Below are 20,398 nucleotides of genomic sequence, written 5' to 3'. Positions count from 1 at the left end.
CTCATAAAAATGTATATAATTTTCTATATTTTACATTTAGTTTTTTTAAAAATCGTTGCAATGAAATGTGAACAGTAAGCAATCTGTTCCTTTCGAGGCCAAAGAAAATGATTATCTCAGTTTTTAAAGTGATTAATCGTTTCTAGCGAGATTAACGTTTGTATCTGGAAAAACGTAGAAAATTTTTATATATTGTACGATTGTTTTTTTTAGACAGTTTTACAATATAGTCGCGTAATCGTCACTAAACTTACCTTAATCAGGGTAACTTATAATATAATTCTTGTCTGTAGCTCTTACACTGCACCACTGATTTTACAATTTTAGAAGTTTTATTACCTTTAACATTTAAATAAAGCTTTCTCAGAGTCTCGCATCGTCTGGTGGAAAATGATAAAAAATGTTACTTCGGGCAAATATTATCAGAAATATATATAATATATATAATAATATATATATATATATATATATAATATAATATTTTTAATAGAATACAAATTTTAATGTTTTTATTATATAATCACATGAAAATCTTTACTGTGCAAAGACGCCTTTATAAAGATCGAAATACAAAGGTCTATAATAAAATTTAAAATCAGTCAGGAAGGGATACCTTAAATAGGTAATTTTTTCTTTTAAAATTATTTCTATACATATTTTTTGGGCAAACGCATTAAAAAATGAGCTCGATTGTCCCAACTATCAATGAATTTCAATAAATCGTGGCCTAACAAATTAAAGTGTTGATCAGTTTAAATTACATCCATGTGCACTTTGTGTAGATCTAATTTGTGCAAATTAATATTAATAGACCTATTTGCATAGAAAATTATAAGTTCAATAATAATTTTACCCTCAATTAAATACCTGTTTGAAGCTTAGTAAAATAGTATTTTTTTAAAATAATTTACAGATTGATTTACAGTTTATATATTATTTAAAAAGCATTTAATATATTAATTACCCGAATTTACAATATTTCAAGAGAGATGATTTTTATATTCGTGTTGTATTGATTGCATCATTTATAGTTCCTTTTCTTAAAAGCAGTTTTGTATCATTTTCTACTTCAATTGGAGATATTCCGGAATTGCAGTCATTTAAATAAGAAGTCTCCTCCTCCACAATTTTTCAAGAAAAAAGATCAGAGCTGTTTAAACCTAAAAATATGTTTAATAACTGCTTTCACTGAGATAGCGCACTGTATTTTACCATCATGTCCAGATATCGGCCCGTTGCAAATATTTTCAGTAGATACGCAATGAACAACCGCTACATCTGTTTGATAGCTGTTACGTCCGCTTTTTTGTAAGGCCACAGCTTTTCGAGCATGACGCGTAGTCAATACACCAGTTTCAACATCTCGCTCAAGTCGGTGTCCTAAAAAACATTTATTTAGTTTGTAAGAATTCTTATTAAATAAGCAGGTATTACCAGAACGAGATCGAGTCAGCTGACGCTGCACGTAGTCCTCCAGATCCTCCTCCTCCTTTCGACTTATAAGACAATTTAAAATTAGTAAAAATAGTCCCAAGCCGAGGGAAAACAAACCCGTGCATGTGACTTCATTCCACCAAGCTGAGCTAGAACCTAAAAAATCGGTTAGCTGAAACCAGTGAAATACGGATAATAGATTAAAGCTTCTTACTAAATACATTCCAAGACATAGTTTCATCTGGAATAATACCAGCCCCGCATAGAAAAAATCCAAACACAACGAACACAATACCAATATGCAACATTCCAATACTAGTAACGACCTATAGAAAAACCAAATTAATTTGTTGATTCATTTTTAATATTTCAAAGCTAGGACCTGGCTGTCAAGCATTCCAGTACCGGCATTAGCCGAAAGATGAGAGTGGTGGTATTTGCGTTTCACTGATCCCGCTGGTGAATGATACGTTTCGCCGCTCTCAGAACTTTGTGTGCTATAGCGCCTTTCTCGTGCTCGTTTTTGTTCATCTCGTCGTTTCCGTTGCCTCTTAATCGCCATTGCGGAATGTATGCCTACTGAATGCATTGTAGTCCTACCAAAGAATATTTTTGTTATATGTTGGGTATGATTAACAAATTAAAATTCCCTTTATAGTTCTCGAGGTTCTCGGAAAATATTTTGGAAAAGTTTATAGTGACCCGCACACGTTTCTTTAAATAAAATTATATAGACAACAATAAGTGACCGCCATAGTCGAGTGCCGCGACTCACTGTTTATTAAATGAATACGCTCTCACATATGCCTTTTGAATTAGTTCCCGACTATAGTGTTCAAATCGGTATCCTGGGAACAACACGTGGAGGACGTTACTTTGCAACGTAGTCGTTCAAACTGAAATTAGCAGTAGTTTTGAGTTTTCAATATTGATACAAGTTGGACCACCCCAGTAGATGTTTTAAACAAATTTTTGTTTTTTTTTTTGTTTTAATATATTATCAATTTAAAGATTACAAACTCGAACACATGAGAGGCTTAATTTGAAACATTAGAAAGAAAGCGACCGCTTGTGCAAAAACTAACATTCTTAAAAAGTTCGTTACGAATAAATAAGAGAATGCCACTTTTTGGTCGAGCTCTACTAGCTGACTGGCAATCTATTCTCTCTACTGTTGTAAAGCCAGGAATTTCATAGGCTTCATTTGAGTATGTTGACGTCTCAACGAAGCACAAAAGTGAAGATTTAAGCATTAGCTGATCGGAACATACATCACTAATGTGACAGTGCGAGCTTTCCATATTATGGGTAAAAGCGTAAAGGTTCAAACTATTATGTAAGCAATCGGAGCTCCTGTGGGGGGTTCAAAAGGTCCCACAACATATAGTCCTTCTGCACTTGTGGCTGTGTTATTGGAAAAAAGATGAATGGCGTCATTTAAAACTCGACTTTCATCGGAAACATGGGATCTAAGTAAACTAATATCTTAGGACGGGTTCAAAAAACCTAAAAGGACTTCAAAAATAAGATCCAAATATAGCACTGCATGAACACGTTAACCGAAATACCCCCGAAAGGAGTTTGCACATTAGAAAAAATTTTCTTTAGGCGAAAATCCAAATGAGAAAAGTAAAAGTATTTTAAGATCAATAAATCTTGAACGCAGGGTATTTAATGAAACTGGACTTAAGTTCCTAAATGCGGACCCAGCCTGATTTACAGGGAGAGAGAACATGGAATGAAGGGTGGAGCCTCCGATTCCTGTGGCCTGTTGAATAATAAAATCTTAACCGAAGATGGATCGCATCCTACTATACTACTATACTCCTTAAAAAGAGATTGAAATAAAGTCGATATAAGTCCACTCTTTTCGAGCTCCGCCTCCTACAAGCTCGTAAAATACAGATTTTTTTTGCATTATGCAAAACATGAGTTAGGTAAGTTTTTTTCTAAAATAAAGGGATCTAAGGTTGCTATATTTTCAGGTGAAATAATTGGCGGGAGCTTTATAACTCAGATATTGCTATCCGGTTCTACATCTGAAACATTGTTGTTTAAGTTTAAGACATTAATTTGAGATGATATTTCTGGAAACGCCAGGGCCCTAAACTCCTCATCGATTTTGGCTTTCTCCATGGGCCTTCTAAGCGCGTCTTCTAAACTGTCTATCGGATTATACTTTTATAAAATGGCTTTTATAGCCTCTTCATAAAAAGTATAAAACTGCTCTCCAAGGAGCGAGGGGCATAACTTTTACAAAACTCATAATTTGCAGCAAAATCGGCTAAACACAGGCCATCATGAACGCTTGAATTGCCTCCTTTATTTTCATTGCCTGCTTCGCGTATTATCATTTTGAAGAGATTCTTTGAGATTTTTAAAAATACTTAATAATATAGCTACAGCAAGCAAAAGGGTCCAAATTGAACTGAATATCCATATTTGCCCTTTGCATAGAAGGAATGTGCTTATTATATGCCTTTACTTCAATTTCTGCAAATGTTCTCTTCAGAAAAATGTGTGGTTTTTTCAAACTAGACCTAATAGGATATATAGTCCTCGTAACTGGGGCTCACTTGATCCTGGTCAATTTTAAAAAATGCTAAAATGGGTAATCATCAGTTTGATTGAAAAGAAGAAAGGTTAGAATTTTGAAGTTTTCGCGATAAAGAAAAAGTTTTTGAGTTTCTTCCGGAAGTGGCTTAAGTATTTCCGTTCGGGGCATTGAAGGGTATGGAATACCGAATGGACAAACAGATTGTCCACGCTTGTGCTTTTGGTGTTCAATACACTGAGCCAAATCCGTGTTTGTGGAATCCACAGTCACAAACTGATCAATGAAAGCTATAACATTAGATATAGACTTCTCATTGTTCAAATCTATTTTAGGGGCGTCTTTTAACCAAAACATGCCGTGTATATGAGGTGAACCTCTCTGTTAAAACTCAACCCGCCAATACTAGGTAGTAACGAAATTAATGCCGAAGATACCCTCAGGTCTCTTCATTTGTTTAAGAACATCACGATACCTACGAGGGTGGTCCGTTAAGTACTTAGTACTTAGTACGTTTCTGATGATCCACGCCCAGGTGGCCCGAAAACGGCTACCACGGAGGATAAGTCCACGATATCGTATTTGCAGACCTCCGATTGAAGGCATCTCAAAAGACCGCGTAGGTCATATCCTGCATGAAATTTTGGGCATGAGAAAGCTGTCGCGCGATGGGTGCCGTATGGTATTTTTACGCCAGTAATGTCTTCAGAATCTTCATCGGGAACCACATCGAGAGGCCTTAACTGACACATTGTGTCTTCTTTAAAGCTCTGAACTAACTAAATATTTAATAGCTTCTGAAATTTTAAAAGGCCTTATAGTCTTAGCCATGAAATCATGACCATTTTCCATTCTTCGCTTAAGGTGGAGCTGAACAACCTTAGCCTCAACTCGCAATGTTCGTTCAAGTAGATTTTCGATAGCTTACTTATTTGCTTAGGGAACCACAATCCAATGCAACGAAAACAAATCTGATCTGGGCCAAGCTTTACTTTCCTACTGAATGTACATGTGAGCTATGTGAGCAGCTATTTTATCTTATCTCCTGACTTCGGATCAAATTCGGAAAGTTTTCCGCTTCTCTATTTTCACTAAGGCTTCTATACCGACTAACTCTTTGACTTATATTTCTAATGGCATCGATAGTTGTTCTAATAGATAGATAGTAGTTATCGGGCATCTATACGTGAACTTCGTCGAGCTAGTGTATTTCTTGCTTGCTCCTTCTAACTGTAGCTCTCCTAACCCTATCCCACTCTCTTTCTAGCAAGCGTTCTCGAGTATACCTGACCTGTAATCGTCGCAGGGTATGTGCTTCTGCCACGAGGAATAGTGTCCAAGTGCCTTTCCCTTGCGCTTGATCCAAAGCCCAGGACTTGCTATTAAGTCGTGTTTGGAAACGAATGCGAGTATACGCTGCTTCTTCATTCGCACGAAAAACGAAATACAAGCGCCTTTTCCCATGGTTCGAAGTATTTTGAGCCTGAGCCATAGTCTTAGACTCGATATTTTGCCGCCTTACACTATGGCGGAGAGTATGGGCTACTTGCTCGATTGCATGACCGGAAAGATTAATTCGCGTTCATCTACCAGATGCAGTATTAACGCCATCCTCAGCATATCTGGCTAAGGAATCTTCGCTCTGTCTGCGCTAAAATTATATTTCCTATCCTCTCCATTCTGCATACTTCTCATTTTCCCTATTTCTTAAGAACTGTTGCCTAGCCCGTTGAGAGCCAGTGGGTCTTCGCAAACGAGGAATTTTTTAGAAGAATTCTTTAAAAAAAACTTGAATTGCAATAAAAATAAAAACTGTTTTAAAAACAACATATTTCAATTTTATAAAAAAATATACATAAAATATATTGATGCTTTTTTTGTCGCACTATTAAAAGAAAAAACAAGAGGAAACGCTATAGTCGAGTGCCGCGACGGTTTTACACAATTTAAAAATATTAATTTTGCTAGTGGAAGTTACCCAAGCGCCACCTATTGTCGGAGAAAACATGTCGAGTAACTGATAGTGAAGTCACTGCCCATGTGAGGCCTTATAACCTAAATTTCTTCATAAGTAGCGAAATAGTGTTCCGATTTGAAAAATCTTTAGTAAATCGATAGATATAAACAGAAATAAGTTATACAAACGAAGGCATTCATAATATTATTATAGACGCCGCAGTGTTCCGCGGTTTGTAGGCATTAGAGTGGGCGTGGCCGGATAAAAACTCGGGAAGTTGGAAAGTTGCAGTGGTATTCCTTAAATACGTATTCTTAAGCCTAACTTTCTAGCTCTTTTAGTTCCCGAGTTTTTGCATTTTTGGTTTTTCGGGTATTGTGGGCGTTAGGGTAGGCGTGGCTAGATGGGAAAAAAATTCTCATTTGGGGCGTCATAAAAATCGACATGTTTAATCCGAACTTTCTATCACTTATAGTTACCGAGATATCAGGTTTTCTTAAAAATGCGAAAAGCGTCTTTGGAGCTTGGTGGGCGTATGGGTGGGTGTGGCCAGATAATAGTAGCACTTAAGGATGCGCTGGCACCCAGAGCTCATATATACTGAGTTTCAACTTTCTAGCTCTAATAGCTCCCAAGATTTTAGACATTTTAGTTTTTCGCGATTTGTGGGCGTTCGAGTGGGCGTGGCAGAATCAAGAATCTTCATGCTTAATCTCAATTTTGTTTCTGCTATAGTTCCTGAGATCTCAGCGTTCATACGGACGAACGGACGGATAGACGGACATGGCTCAATCGACTTCGTTATTGATCCTGATCGAGAATATATATACTTAATAGGGCCGGAAACGCTTCCTTTTATCTGTTACATACTTTTCAACGAATCTAGTATACCCTTTTACTCTACGAGTAACGGGTATAACAAGATGAAACGTTATAGTCATATAAGATACCCGTTACTGTTTTACACAGTTTTAAAATGTTCATTGTGCTAGTGGAAATTCACAAGGCGCCACCTATTGTCCGAGAAAGCATATTGTTATAATTTAAATTTAAATAATGTTTCGATTTAGAAAATCTTGGGTAAATCGATATATATTATCAATTAGATATCATAATAATATTATATAACAGACGCCACAGTTTTCCGCGGCTTGTGGGCGCTAGAGTGGGCGTGGCCGGATGAAAACTCGTGCCAAGTCTTAAGCCTAACTTTCTAGCCCTTATAGGTCCCGAGATTTTAGCGTTTTTGGTTTTCCGGGTCTTGCGGTCGTTAGGGTGGGCGTGGCAAGATCGGAAAAAAAATTCCGGGCAAAGCCGTGCCCGCTCAATCGTCTTCGCTATTGATACTTATCAAAAATATATATACTTTATAGGGTCGGAAACGCTTACTTCTACCTGTTATATACTTTTCAACGAATCTAATATACCCTTTTACTCTACGAGTAACGGGTGTAATAATGAAAAAAATAAAATTTTTTTTTAAACTTTGAACTGGTCACTTGCATTTGCATTTTTAACCTCGTATGCCATAAAATATAATACCAAAATATAATACCTACAGCATCGACTGTCTCTGACGTCATTGCGTGTTCCCCTTTCTTAGATGTTTGAAATTTAATCTATGTAAATAAGGTAATCAATTGGAGAATAATGCTCCGATTTTCATGTTTCGGTAAATCAATAGAAATTAATAAGCAATATTATACAAGGTAAACGAAGACATACATTTGAATATTTTTAAAGCTACTTTTTTACGCGGCTTGTGGAAATTAGAGTCGACATGGCCAGATGAAAAATCACCTCGAACTTTAACTTTCTAGCTCTTATAGCTCCCAAAATTTTCGAATTTTTGGGTTTCCTCGTTTTTGGCGCGTTACAGTGGGCGTGGCAGGATGCTGAAATTAACTTGAGCTGTCGCGGGACCTCAAAAATCTTCATGTTTAATTTCAACTTTGTATATGCTATAGTTCCTGAGATCTCAGCGTTCATACGGACGGACAGACGGACATGGCTCAATCGTCTTCGTTATTGATCCAGATCAAGAATATTTATACTTTATAGGGTCGAAAACGCTTCCTTCTATAGGTTACATACTTTTCAATGAATCTAGTATACCCTTTTACTCTACGAGTAACGGGTACAACAAAATGAAACGTTATAGTCGTATAAGATACCCGTTACTGTTTTACACAATTTTAAAATATTCATTTTGCTAGTGGAAATTCACAAGGCGCCACCTATTGTCCGAGAAAGGATGTTGTAATAGCTTAAATTTTTTCATAAAAACGAAATAATGTTCCGATTTAGAATATCTTGGGTAAATCGATAGATATTAACGATTAGATATCATAATAATATTATATTACAGACGCCATAGTTTTCCGCGGCTTGCGGGCGCTAGAGTGGGAGATGGCCGGATGAAAACTCGTGCCAAGTCTTAAGCCTAACTTTCTAGCCCTTATAGGTCCCGAGATTTTAGCGTTTTTGGTTTTCCGGGTCTTGTGGCCGTTGGGGTGGGCGTGGCTAGATGGGAAAAAAAGAATTCGCATTCGGACGGGCAAGCCGTGCCCGCTCAATCGTCTTCGCTATTGATACTTATAAAAAATATATATACTTTATAGGGTCGGAAACGCTTACTTCTACCTGTTACATACTTTTCAACGAATCTAATATACCCTTTTACTCTACGAGTAACGGGTGTAATAATGAAAAAAATAAAATTTTTTTTTAAACTTTGAACTGGTCACTTGCATTTGCATTTTAAACCTCGTATGCCATAAAATATAATACCAAAATATAATACCTACAGCATCGACTGTCTCTGACGTCATTGCGTGTTCCCCTTTCTTAGATGTTTGAAATTTAATCTATGTAAATAAGGTAATCAATTTGAAAATAATGCTCCGATTTTCATGTTTTGGTAAATCAATAGAAAGATTATGGTTCCACCTTGAGATGCGTTAGCATCTGAAGATTCATGCCAACTTTGTAACTCTTTTAGTTCCTGAAATATCAGTGATTTTAGTTTTTCGGCTTTTGAGGTGTTATAGTAGGCTTGGCTAGATGAAAATACCACACCGAGCTGCGGTGTCATCTCAAGAATATGAATGGTTGATCCTAACTTTCTAGGTCGTCTAAGTACCGATATTTTTGCATTTTCGGTTTTCCGGATTCTGTGGGCGTAAGAGAGGGCGAGGCCAGAGGGTTTTGGGGCTTTGTTAGAAACTACATGTTTAATCCCAAATTTCCATCTCTTATAGTTAACGGGATATGAGCCTTTCTACAGAAGTAGAATGTGCTCGGTGGGAGTAAGAGTGGGCGTGGTCGGGTAATGGTACCACCATAAGGTGCGCTGATATTTCACGACTATGCATACTTAATTTCAACTTTCTAGCTCTAGTAGCGATTTTACTTTTCCGCTATTTGTGGGTGTTAGAGTGGGAGTGGCAAAATACTGAAATAAACTTGCGCTGCGTAGGGACCTCAAGAATCTTCATGCTTAATCTTTGTATCTCTTATAGTTCCGGAGATCTCAGCGTTGATACGGACAGACGGACAAACGGATGGGCGGACGGACAGACTGACATGGCTTAGTCGTCTTCGGTATTTATACTTGTGGGGGGCCGCGAAAAAGATTCCAGTGGTTGTAGATAAGAAGAAGTCAGGGGCGTCGTGGAGTAGGGCCGTCAGCTTTATTCTGCTGCATACATGGAACTAACTTAACCTTGCTTAACATAAGAAAAAGCCGCTACCGCCAGAGCGGACGATCGCCGACGGCCGACCGCTGCAGTTGGACCCGAGAGAGAGAGAGTGCAAGATTGTGCAAAGAAGGGCGAGCGCGGGTGCGCTCTTCAGCGCGGATGCGCTGTGTAGCGTGGATGCGCTATTAGGCTCAGATAAGCGGCGGCACAACGGCCCCCACCTAAACATGCCGCCCCCTTGCAATCACTCGGGTTGCAAACGCTCCCTTGTCGCTACGGTTGGTGACAGGCTCCGGACACGGCCCATCCAAAAACGGTGCTCTGGGCCACCGGCAGCCCGTCCTGGATCTTCAGGAAGCCCGGCTGCATGATACTCGGGTACATATCCACGCCCAGGACAACGGAGATCGTCGCTGGCATATAGGACCGCTAATCCGCCAATGTCACGCTTCGGAAGTGGGCACGCACCGCCTCGCTCAGCTCTCGAGATGGCGTATGAACGCGCACGTGAGGCTCGATTTTGAAAACGACCTCCAGCCGAACGCTATCATCCGTTTTGAACCCACGGTGGCCGAACAAACTTGTTCGTCCCCCACGCTGGTAGTGGGCAGACGAAAACACGCCGCTAGCGATGCGTCGATGCTGCTTGAGGGCGTACACGTGTCGATAAGCGCCCCCGTGTCGAAGATCCGGGTCCCGGTGTCAATGCGCACTAGCGCGGTCGGCAACACGTTGACGCTGTTCCGCTGCGCTGGGCGCAGCGGCCGCGTCCTGCAGGGGGCCTTGACGAGAGGCGGAAAATTGCCTAGGCGCGGATGTCGCGGGCGGACGAGCGGTGGACGGCACCCGATGAAAGGCGAACGAAGGCCGTGGAGCACCTGAGCCCTGCCGGCCAGTGGCGGAAGAATGCCGAGGAGCTGCCGACGAGCGCCGGGAAGTCGATGGCCGTGGATCGGCTTGTGAGTGCCGGAAAGTGGCGGACGAAGGCCGAGAAGCAACTGAACCGCGTCAGGAGTTGGCGGACGACGGCCAAGCGCCAGCTGAGACACCCCGTGTACTGTCTCCCGCACTCCGTGACCGGTGCTGGCGCCGAGCCAGCGACTTCTTCACGAGGTGCAGCAGCGAGTAGTGATCCTGACCACACGTTCTACAGCAGTCCCCACGCCGACACGATCCGTCGGAGTGCTCGTGAGCCAGGCAGCTGGAGCAATACCGGTTCACGAGAACCGCCCGGAGCCGCTTCAAAGGATGGATCCCACATCTGCTCTCCAGTGACTGGGCGCTGCGTGGACGTGACGACATCGTGCTGAATATGACTGGCGGAACTGGGCCACCGGGGTCGCGTAAGGGGAGCGTCACAACGTACTTGCCACACTCGTCTCTTCTCGTCGTCTGTGCAAAATTGTGCTAGCAAACTGAATCCGATTCCCAACTGATCTGTGTGGGCACATCTTCCACCTCTCAAAACTTGGTAAGGAGCTGATCCAGTGAGTCACCGAGGCTACGGGCAACTCGTGTGTCTAGACGGCGACCGAATGAAGAAATGGCACAATTTAGTAGACTGCGCGGAAATGGTCTGATTAAGACCGGACACTTGGGCTTGAATCGTCTTGAAGGGAAGCTTTACAAGGTTAAACAGTCGGTCCGTTATAAAAGGCGCTTCGGATCCTGAGTCTATCAGTGCTCGTGCCTAGAAGCTGCACCCCAAATGGCACACGTTGATAAGGGCCGTGCCCAGTAGGACGGCTCGTGACCCGGAAGCGAAACACACCTGCTCATCCGACTGATCCTCTGAGCCGTTTGTGCTTCTGGCTTCTGGATTAGGCGGACTTGGAGCGGTAGCGAACGGATTGCCGCGGTGCAGGAGGGTGTGGTGTCGGCTGTGGCATGTGAAGCAGGTATGGGCGCTCGTGCAGTCTCGCTGCTGGTGCCCTCGGGAAAAACAGTTCAAACATTACTGCTTCCCCTTCCTTCAGAGCGCCCATTTACGTCCATTTCTAGGAAACGCGGAAATAAGCGAATATATTCTCCCTCGAACAGAGATCGCAGCCCTTTTGGCCCGGAACCACTCGAGTCTCGTATGAATTGAGCCTCCGAGCAGGGGCAGTAGGAAGTCCCGACCTTGGCGGAAATTACCCGGAGCCACTAGGCCTGACGTCGTCGATGGCCTCCAGAGTGCGATGGCGCTTTGTCAGGAAGTTATCTAATTCCTTCCATGTTGGAATTTCGGCCTTATTATGTACGGATTGCTCCCACATAAAAAGTGTGGCTTTGGGGAGCTTTGAGGAAAACATAAATACCAGGAGACAGTCCCAAGCCTCAACATTGATGGCCGACATTTCTAGGGCTGTCAGACAACTCTGACTTGTTTTGGACAGCAAGTGGAACAACTTCTCTACCGGGGTGAGCCGCGAGTTTTGGATGTAAATGGCCGTAAACAAGTCTCTGAAGGTGGGCCACCGAAGATAATCACCCGCAAAGACCTCGGTATCCACTGGAGGTAACCGGCAGCCTGTAGACGCGGGCGTGTGGACATTGACGGAAGCCTGAGTGGATATGGAGGCAATTTTCTCCCGAAGCTGGGCAATACACCTAGAATAGACGCAGTAGCTGTACTTCGATTCCAGCACTGTTGAGGTGGCTGCATTGCCGTCGGACACGGCTAGCAAATCGGAGCAGCTCTCATAGCATTTCTCCACCTTCTCCCAGAGTGCCCGCATTTGATCACAATGGACTTCGCACATGTATTGGGAGCCTATTTCCGTTTCTGGGGCGCCCGGGGTATTTATGTTAGCCTCAAATTGGCTAATTCGATCTGTTGTGGCGATGAACTTTTTCAGCGCCACTTCCACCGCACATTGAGCCATTTTCACAACGGAGCGAGTCTGCCTCTGTGAAGGACCGGGGATTGTATTGACGGATTCGTAACTCTTTGCCCTTGGAATGGCCCAGGTCGCCTTAGGCTTCAAAAGAGGCGTCCGCGGAGATGCGGATTGAGATCTGTCCAAACGGATGGCTGGGATCGTTCGCGGCCTTTTGTCGTCTCCTCTGGGCAATCTCAGAATCCAATTCGCTGGTCAGCGCTTGTCGACTGACTTGCGCAATAGGTGCCACGTTCGAAGCGGTGGCCGGTCACACTAATGTGATGAGAACGGTGAGATCGCGGATGAATTGCGATTACAAGGAACTAGTGGGACCTAGCGGAGCGGATTTCGAAAGGAAGGTCGTGTGCGGCACAAATCGAATGTGGAAAAAAACTTTAGGAACCAAAACAACCCAAAAGGAGACGAGGTTTGTTGAGATTGTAGGCGGATGTTGAAAATGGACAAGTACCGGAAAATTCGTGCTCGTTCGGAAAAGAACTGATGACGATCTACATATATATGTATATTTATTCAAATTTGGCTCGTACGTAGATATTGAATTTCTTACTATTTTCGAAATTAATTGTTAAGTAGCCGGAGAGCTGAATTAAAAACCCTGGCCTTTCACTCGCATATGTTGGCACAGTGGAGCGCACAAAAACAGAAAGCTATGCGGTGTAAAAAAATAACAGTGATTGAGAAAAAATATATTACGCCAGCGGCGGACTGTTCGGTGAATTTGGAAATTTTCGGAACTAATTCACACCGGCTGCCCAATATTAATTATTGCATTCAGTTTCAATTTGATTGGACTCCGTGTAGATATATACGAGTATATCCTTGAGACTAATTCCTATATGTTGGCCAACCATTTCCTTTTGTTGACGACGTATGTATCTGAGGGAGATCAATTGTAAAAGGATTTTCTTTCTGAGATAGGACTACACCAGTGCCGTAAGCTAAGGCATTTCCCTTCAGATTATGTTTTTTTTTAAATGCTTACAGTACTTATCGTAAACGCACTGTTTATTCGCCATCGTAAATGATAGAAGATAGGGCGTCTAGTCACAGGATGTCTGCTAGCATATAGCACATAAACTATCTGCTCGGTGGTGTTGCAACTGACCCCAGGTAGACGGCGGAGACATTTTCTGCTAATTGCGACTATGAATGATGAACAGTTGACGAATGCTCCAAGACTGAGTCTGATTATACCCGTTACTTATAGAGTAAAGGGGTATATTAGATTCGTTGAAAAGTATGTAACAGACAGGATCAATAACGAAATCGATTGAGCCATGTCCGTCTATCCGTCCGTCCGTCCGTCCGTCCGTCCGTCCGTCTGTCCGTCCGTCCGTCCGTCCGTCCGTCCGTATGAACGCTGAGATCTCAGGAACTTTAGCAGATACAAAATTGAGATTAAGCATGAAGATTCTTGAGGTCCGGGACAGAGCAAGTTAATTTCAGCATCCTGCCACGCCCACTCGAACGCCCACAAATCGCGAAAAACTAAAATCTCTAAAATCTTTGGAACTATTAGGGCTAGAAAGTTGAAACTCAGTATGTATAAGCTTTGGATGCCAGCGCATCTTTAAGTGCTACTATTATCTGGCCACACCCACCCATACGCCCACCAAGCTCAAAAGACGCTTTTCGCATTTTCAAGAAAACCTGATATCTCGGTAACTATAAGTGATAGAAAGTTCGGATTAAACATGTCGATTTTTATGACGCCCCAAATGCGAATATTTTTCCCATCTAGCCACGCCTACCCTAACGCCCACAATACCCGAAAAACCAAAAATACAAAAATCTCGGCAACTAAAAGAGCTAGAGAGTTAGGCTTAAGAATACGTATTTAAGGAATACCACGGCAACTTTCCAACTTCCCGAGTTTTTATGCGGCCACGCCCACTCTAACGCCTACAAGCCGTGGAACACTGTGGTGTCTATAATAATATTATGAATGCCTTCGTTTGACGTTGTATAACATATTTCTGTTTATATCTATCGACTTACCAAAGATTTTTCAAATCGGAACATTATTTCGCTACTTATGAAGAAATTTAGGTTATAAGGCCTCACTTGGGCAGTGACGTCACTATCAGTTACTCGACATGGTTTCTCCGACAATAGGTGGCACTTGGGTAACTTCCACTAGCAAAATTAATATTTTTAAATTGTGTAAAACAGTAACGGGTATCTTATAGTCGCGGCACTCGACTATAGCGTTTCCTCTTGTTTTATTGAATAAATTTAAAGGAATTTACAGGCAAAAAAAAATGCTTAAGTCAACAAAACTAGTTATAAAGAAACAAATGTCACGTAGGTTGTAAAGTACAGTGTCCTATATATGCAGTTGTATTTATCAACTAATTTCGTTGATTTCTGAAGAATTGGCTAATTGTCGTTCGAAGAGTACTTGTTTTACATCCTTCTAAGCTGGGCCTGGGCTGGGCTGGTTTTGTTGTACGTGTTCTACGGGTTCGCTTTTAGCGATGAAATCGATATTGTTGAAATTGATTAATTTATTAATTAAGAGAGACGAGAGAAGACTCTTAGTACAACGAAACAACGAGAACTTCTTATTTAAAGCTGCCGAAAATAATAAAAGCTCTTCCCAAGCGCGGTCAATTACCCCTAACTTGACTGAATTGAGTGACTGACTGAATTAACTGAAAGTAGTGAGCGCGGTCTCCCCCCTCGCAAGCATCGAGGTCTCTGCAGCCAAAGATCGCACCGCAATTTCTTTGACAACGTCAGCCGTAACAACAACGAAAACCGCAAACTGTATCGACAGCGCGTTTAACGACGTCATCAGCTAGCAGCGCAAGCAATAATACTTCTGCCGCTGCGCTGCCCGAAAAACAGAAAAAAAACAAGACGAAACGCTATAGTCGAGTGCCGCGACTATAAGTTACCCGTTACTGTTTTACACAATTTTAAAATATTCATTTTTCTAGTGGAAATTCACAAGGCGCCACCTATTTTTAGAGAAAGTATGTTGAGTAACTGATAGTGACGTCACTGCCCATGTGAGGCCTTATAACCTAATTTTCTTCATAAATAGCGAAATAATCTTTCGATTTAAAAAATCTTTGGCAAATCAATAGATATTAACAGAAATAAGTTACACCAGGTCAAACGAAGGCATTCATAATAATATTATAAGCGCCAACGTTTTTCGCGGTTTGTGGGCGTTAGAATTGGCGGGAAAACTTGTGGCAAGGTGGAGTGGGATCACTTTACTACGTGTTTTTAAGCCTAGCCTTCTAACTTTTATAGGTCCCAGGATTTTTGCATTTTTGGTGTTCCGGGTTTTGTGGGCGTTAGGGTGGGCGTGGCTAGATGGGAAAAAATTATTTTGCGTTTGGAGCATCATAAAAACCTACGTGCTTAATCCGAACTTTCTATCCCTTTTAGTTACAGAGATATCAGCTTTTCTAGAAAATGCGAAAACCGTCTGTTGAGCCTTGGTGGCGTATGGGTGGGTAGAGGCCGGATAATGGTACCTCTATAATACACGCTACCATCTAAAGATTATACGTACTTATCTCAGCGTTCATACGGACATACGGACATGGCTCAATCGTCTTCGCTATTCATCCTGATCAAGAATATATATACTTTATAGGGTCGGAAACGTTTCCTTCTACCTGTTACATAATTTTCAACGAATCTAATGTACCCTTTTACTCTACGAGTAACGGGAATAAAAAGTTCTCGATATATAACATATTATATAACAATCAATGGTTTTTATTATTACACCCGATTACCATTTGGTTTTATCGAATTTCAGGTTTTTATTAATCTGACAATAGTCAATTTATAATTGTCATTTGTCTGAATTTGGAAGTAATTTTTTGTTATTATCAAAAGTGGCCTGCAATAGGCAGATACTGATGGCTCAACTATTTTGTCATCAATTAGTTTTTGCATTTGTGCTTGCATTACACCTTTTGGGCAATAGGGACATCTAAAATTTTGTGTATATGTATGTATACCGGTTCCTAAACTTTCAATTTTGATTTTTGCTTATAAAAATTATTTTGTGTTATCGATTCGATATCTATTGCATCTAATGCATCGCTAGATATATATATATATTTATATATATATGTACAAGCCGTTGTTAGTTATATATCAAATTGAAAAGTTTTTTGAAAGTTGCGTTAATACGGATTTTCGCAGCAGCAGTAATAATTTTAAATGCTATTATGTTTTAATAAAATCTTGTAAACAAAGGATATTGAAAATAATGAGAACGGAATTTTAAAGCTTTATTTGTCGAAGTTTTCTATCCGCTCTCGCTCTCTTTTTTTGTTCTAGTTTTGTAAGCAGAGCAAGAAATGCCTTCGGTTTTTGCGTGGCTTTTTTTTTGGTTGTTAGTGCAGCTCCGGTCATTTCGCAATAAACTACCTATTGTTATGCAAACTAAGCCTAACGTGTGTTTAATTCAATTCACATTTTTTGTCTTTCCCAAAACATTTGAAATTTATCAATTTTTTTACAGCTGCTCCGAACATCCTCCCCCTGTTGAAAGGGATCCGCATCCAACCATCTCACGTGTGTGACATTGAATAAAAATTTGATAATCCGGTTATTCAGATGAAAAAATTAAACTTAAAAATTAAATTTTGGAAAAGTTTATAAAAAGAGGTTCGGATATTTTAATGATGAATTGAATGAAAACCCGACAAGTGAATTTATAGGCCTATGCTGTAAAGTTTATTGTTATAAAATAGATGAAGTTCTTTTTTGATACGGTATTTTATTTGTAGAATCTTCTCTCTTGGAGACTGACGACAAGTATTAAAATCTTAGCTTTATACATAAATTTAAAATTAAGTTTTTTTAGGAGAGCGGCCCTAGCTGTTGTTGCTGGGTGGGAAGATCCCTTCGCCTGAGTCGTGAATAGCTAGTGTTGCAGGTTAAAGACCGCGAAAGCCTATTTGGATGAACCTGTAGCTTGATCGTATACTTTGCTTTTATATTGTCGATTTCGCCTATAACAAATACAATATTTAAATTTTTTTGCTTTTATATTGTCGATTTCGCCTATAACAAATACAATATTTAAATTTTTTTGAATGTTTCCATTCACTTTTTACCACGGTGCATCAGTTATAGTTCTCAGTATCGAAAAACTTAAGTTTTGCATCGAGTAAGATGCTAGGATCTGCACTAATTCTTTCCAGAGCTACACCATGCAGAGTATAAGTGGCAGCTTTAGGTCTTAGGCGACAGAACTTGCTTTACTAAACTCAGTATAAATGAGATCCGTCTGAAGTTTATTTTGGAAACCAGTGATCACGAAGGATGTTGATTCCAGAAGATTGGTTGTGATAGACCGTTGTTTCGCATACCTGAAGATATGTCAGATCTGCACTGGTGCTGCAAGTGAGGCACAATAATTTTTTCGAAAAGTTTCGCAATTGCTGATAGTAATGCTGTAATTTTCAGCATCCGCTTTTTTCCTTTCTTATCAAGGGGAATAATAAGTGACTCTTTCCAGATTTTGGGAAACGTGGACGTTTCCAAGGAAAGATTGAAAAAATTAAAAAGGGGTTTCGCCAGGGTAGCAGTATCTACGCACACAGCCTGGTACCCTGTCTGTACCTGTCGAAAAAACCAGCTTCACATTCTGGAGATCCACACTCCGACAAGGTGCGTGGGGAAATAAGATTAGACCGGGGTATATCCTAAAAACAAAGGTGACTAAATGGTTTAAAAAACTAAGCAAAAAGATCGGCAATTTCATGATCCGTGATTGCAGTAGATTTTCCAAACGATAGCGAAGACGGAAAGATTTTAGACTTACGCTTAGTCTTAACGAAACTATAGAACTGTTTCGGATCCAAAGCAAACTTGTTTTTATATCGAGCTAAATAGTTTTTATAGCACTGAGTATTATGCCCGGTAAAGTTAGACCGAGCCAACATATAATGCACATAACTGTCATTGCTACCAGTTCTTAAGCATCGATCACAAGATCTAATGTGGGATGATAAGGATCTTCAGGGTGTGTGAGAGGTAGAGCCCTGGATATGGATACGGCGTCCGTATCAGAGAGGAAACAGAGATCGAGCAGACGACCTAAAAAATTCCCTAAATGATTATTTTGAGCCAGTGACATGTCTAACATACCAGCAGTAAAGTCATGATGTGACCTAGGTGTTAAAGCTAAAGTGTTATCATTTATGAACCATGCTAAGTTGAATTCACCCAACACCATCAGCTAATCCATGTCCAATAACATTAAGAAGACAGACTGAATGGCAGCTAGGTGCTGCTCATACGTCAAGGGATCGGACTTAGACGGAATATAAGAATATGTGATATACAATTTTAACATGGAGAATGCAATTTTTACTGAGATAAATTCTAAGTCTTCAGTTTGAAAGATTAATCACCCCAGAAACGAGTTTAGAGCCCACAGAAGTTCGACCAGAAATTGGTCGAACAGCTATCTTCAAAAGCCATCGGGCGAACATGAATCTTGAAAGATGCCACGTTCCTGGCGTAGGAATTTTTATATTTAGTGATATTTTCCACCCTAATATCGGCATTATGTTTAGCTCGAATGTAAATTGTCCGATTAGGACATATCAGGGGGAAAACCGGGAAACAAAAATGTGTTTCTTTGGAGGGATTCCAATCAAGGGCTTTAGCGGGGCGGTTGGTTTACCCACGCTACCAGTGGGTGCCAGTTAACCGGATCCTAAGTTCCTTTATTGAATTAAAGGTAAGTTATTTTGAGCTTGTAGAACATTTTGCACGGGAGAGTCCAATTCAATTACTTCGGAGTATTCATCGGACAAATGCCTACGCTTTTAGCAATATTTTCGGGATCCAAAATTTCGCCTGTTTGGCAAGACTCAGCCTAGAGGTAAACATGCTCTCACGTAGGTGACCCACAGGGCCTCTATATATTCTCTGCACTCTCTCACTGAGGAGACCTACAGGGCCCTTATACACTTTCTCACTACCCCTTATCTACACTCTCACACTTAAGAGACCTACAGGACATTCATACGCTCAATGCACCCATTGCTCACTTAATAGTTCCACAGATCTTTCCTTACATCTTAAGTAGCAGACCCACGGGTTCCCCTTACCTCTTAGGTAGCTGCTTGGCTGATTTCGATTTGTTGCTAACCCAGCATACCTTGAAGCTCTATTCAGTCCACTTCCTACGTACCAACAGCGAAGGGAGCTCATCCACCCCGGTGGGAAACCCTCTTCGCTTACTGAATGGACCGTCACCCACCCTAGAACACTAAAGAAAAGCGTCGCCGCATTGATACTAAACACTGTAACCCTATATAAGTAACTCGACCGTATTCTATACCGCAGTAGCCCGCATTATACTCTGGGATCGGGTTGGAATCTTCTTTTCAGCAACCACACCTGACATCAAACAAATGTTGGAATAAACTGCTGGTATCCGGTGAACTGTCTCAGCCAACCAAAGCAGGATTTTTACAGAGCCTTGATATCAAAATGGTTTGTTTCATAAAATGTATAGCCATTAAATTGAATTGATTTGCTCTGTGAAATGCAGTTGGCATTCCAGAAAATTATTTTTAAGAAAACCATCTCCAATAGGAGATTTTCAGTGTGCATAAGTTCCTGCAGCGCTTAAGAAATTCCCGGGGTCATGGTCGATGGTTGTCAAAAAAGTCTTGCGGTATTTTCTATTGAATTTTAAATTGTTTATAAAATTGGTTACAATAATGCGATTCAAATCAGATATGCGCCGTTTTGTCCGATGACGCGTTCCCAACAAGATGCCAACTTCATAATGCCCCTCTCTTAGAAGCTCGCTTCCCTATTGGCAAAAAACTCGCAGAGCCAATTTTCACAGGACTCTCTTGTGGCCTAC

The 20,398-nt window shown here is 40.9% G+C and overlaps 1 protein-coding gene across 1 annotated transcript in view; it reads right to left on the bottom strand.

Moving 5' to 3' along the window:
- Positions 1-492: 492 nt before the first annotated feature.
- LOC108117613 overlaps positions 493-20,398 on the bottom strand; it is a 102,112-nt gene continuing 82,206 nt past the window's right edge. Inside the window, exons 4-8 of the mRNA XM_041819625.1 lie at positions 1,817-2,030; positions 1,649-1,760; positions 1,435-1,590; positions 1,213-1,380; positions 493-1,160 (exon numbers count right to left, since the gene is read on the bottom strand). Coding sequence (XP_041675559.1) covers positions 1,132-1,160; positions 1,213-1,380; positions 1,435-1,590; positions 1,649-1,760; positions 1,817-2,023 — 672 coding nt within the window. The 5' untranslated portion in view covers positions 2,024-2,030 and the 3' untranslated portion in view covers positions 493-1,131. The remainder of the gene's footprint in view (positions 1,161-1,212; positions 1,381-1,434; positions 1,591-1,648; positions 1,761-1,816; positions 2,031-20,398) is intronic.

This window comes from Drosophila eugracilis, unplaced genomic scaffold, assembly GCF_018153835.1.
Source record: "Drosophila eugracilis isolate 14026-0451.02 unplaced genomic scaffold, ASM1815383v1 contig_894, whole genome shotgun sequence".
In the NCBI taxonomy this organism is placed as follows: Eukaryota; Metazoa; Arthropoda; class Insecta; order Diptera; family Drosophilidae; genus Drosophila; species Drosophila eugracilis.
The sequence above is the reverse complement of the archived record's forward strand: the minus strand, read 5'-3'. Positions and strand labels throughout refer to the sequence as shown.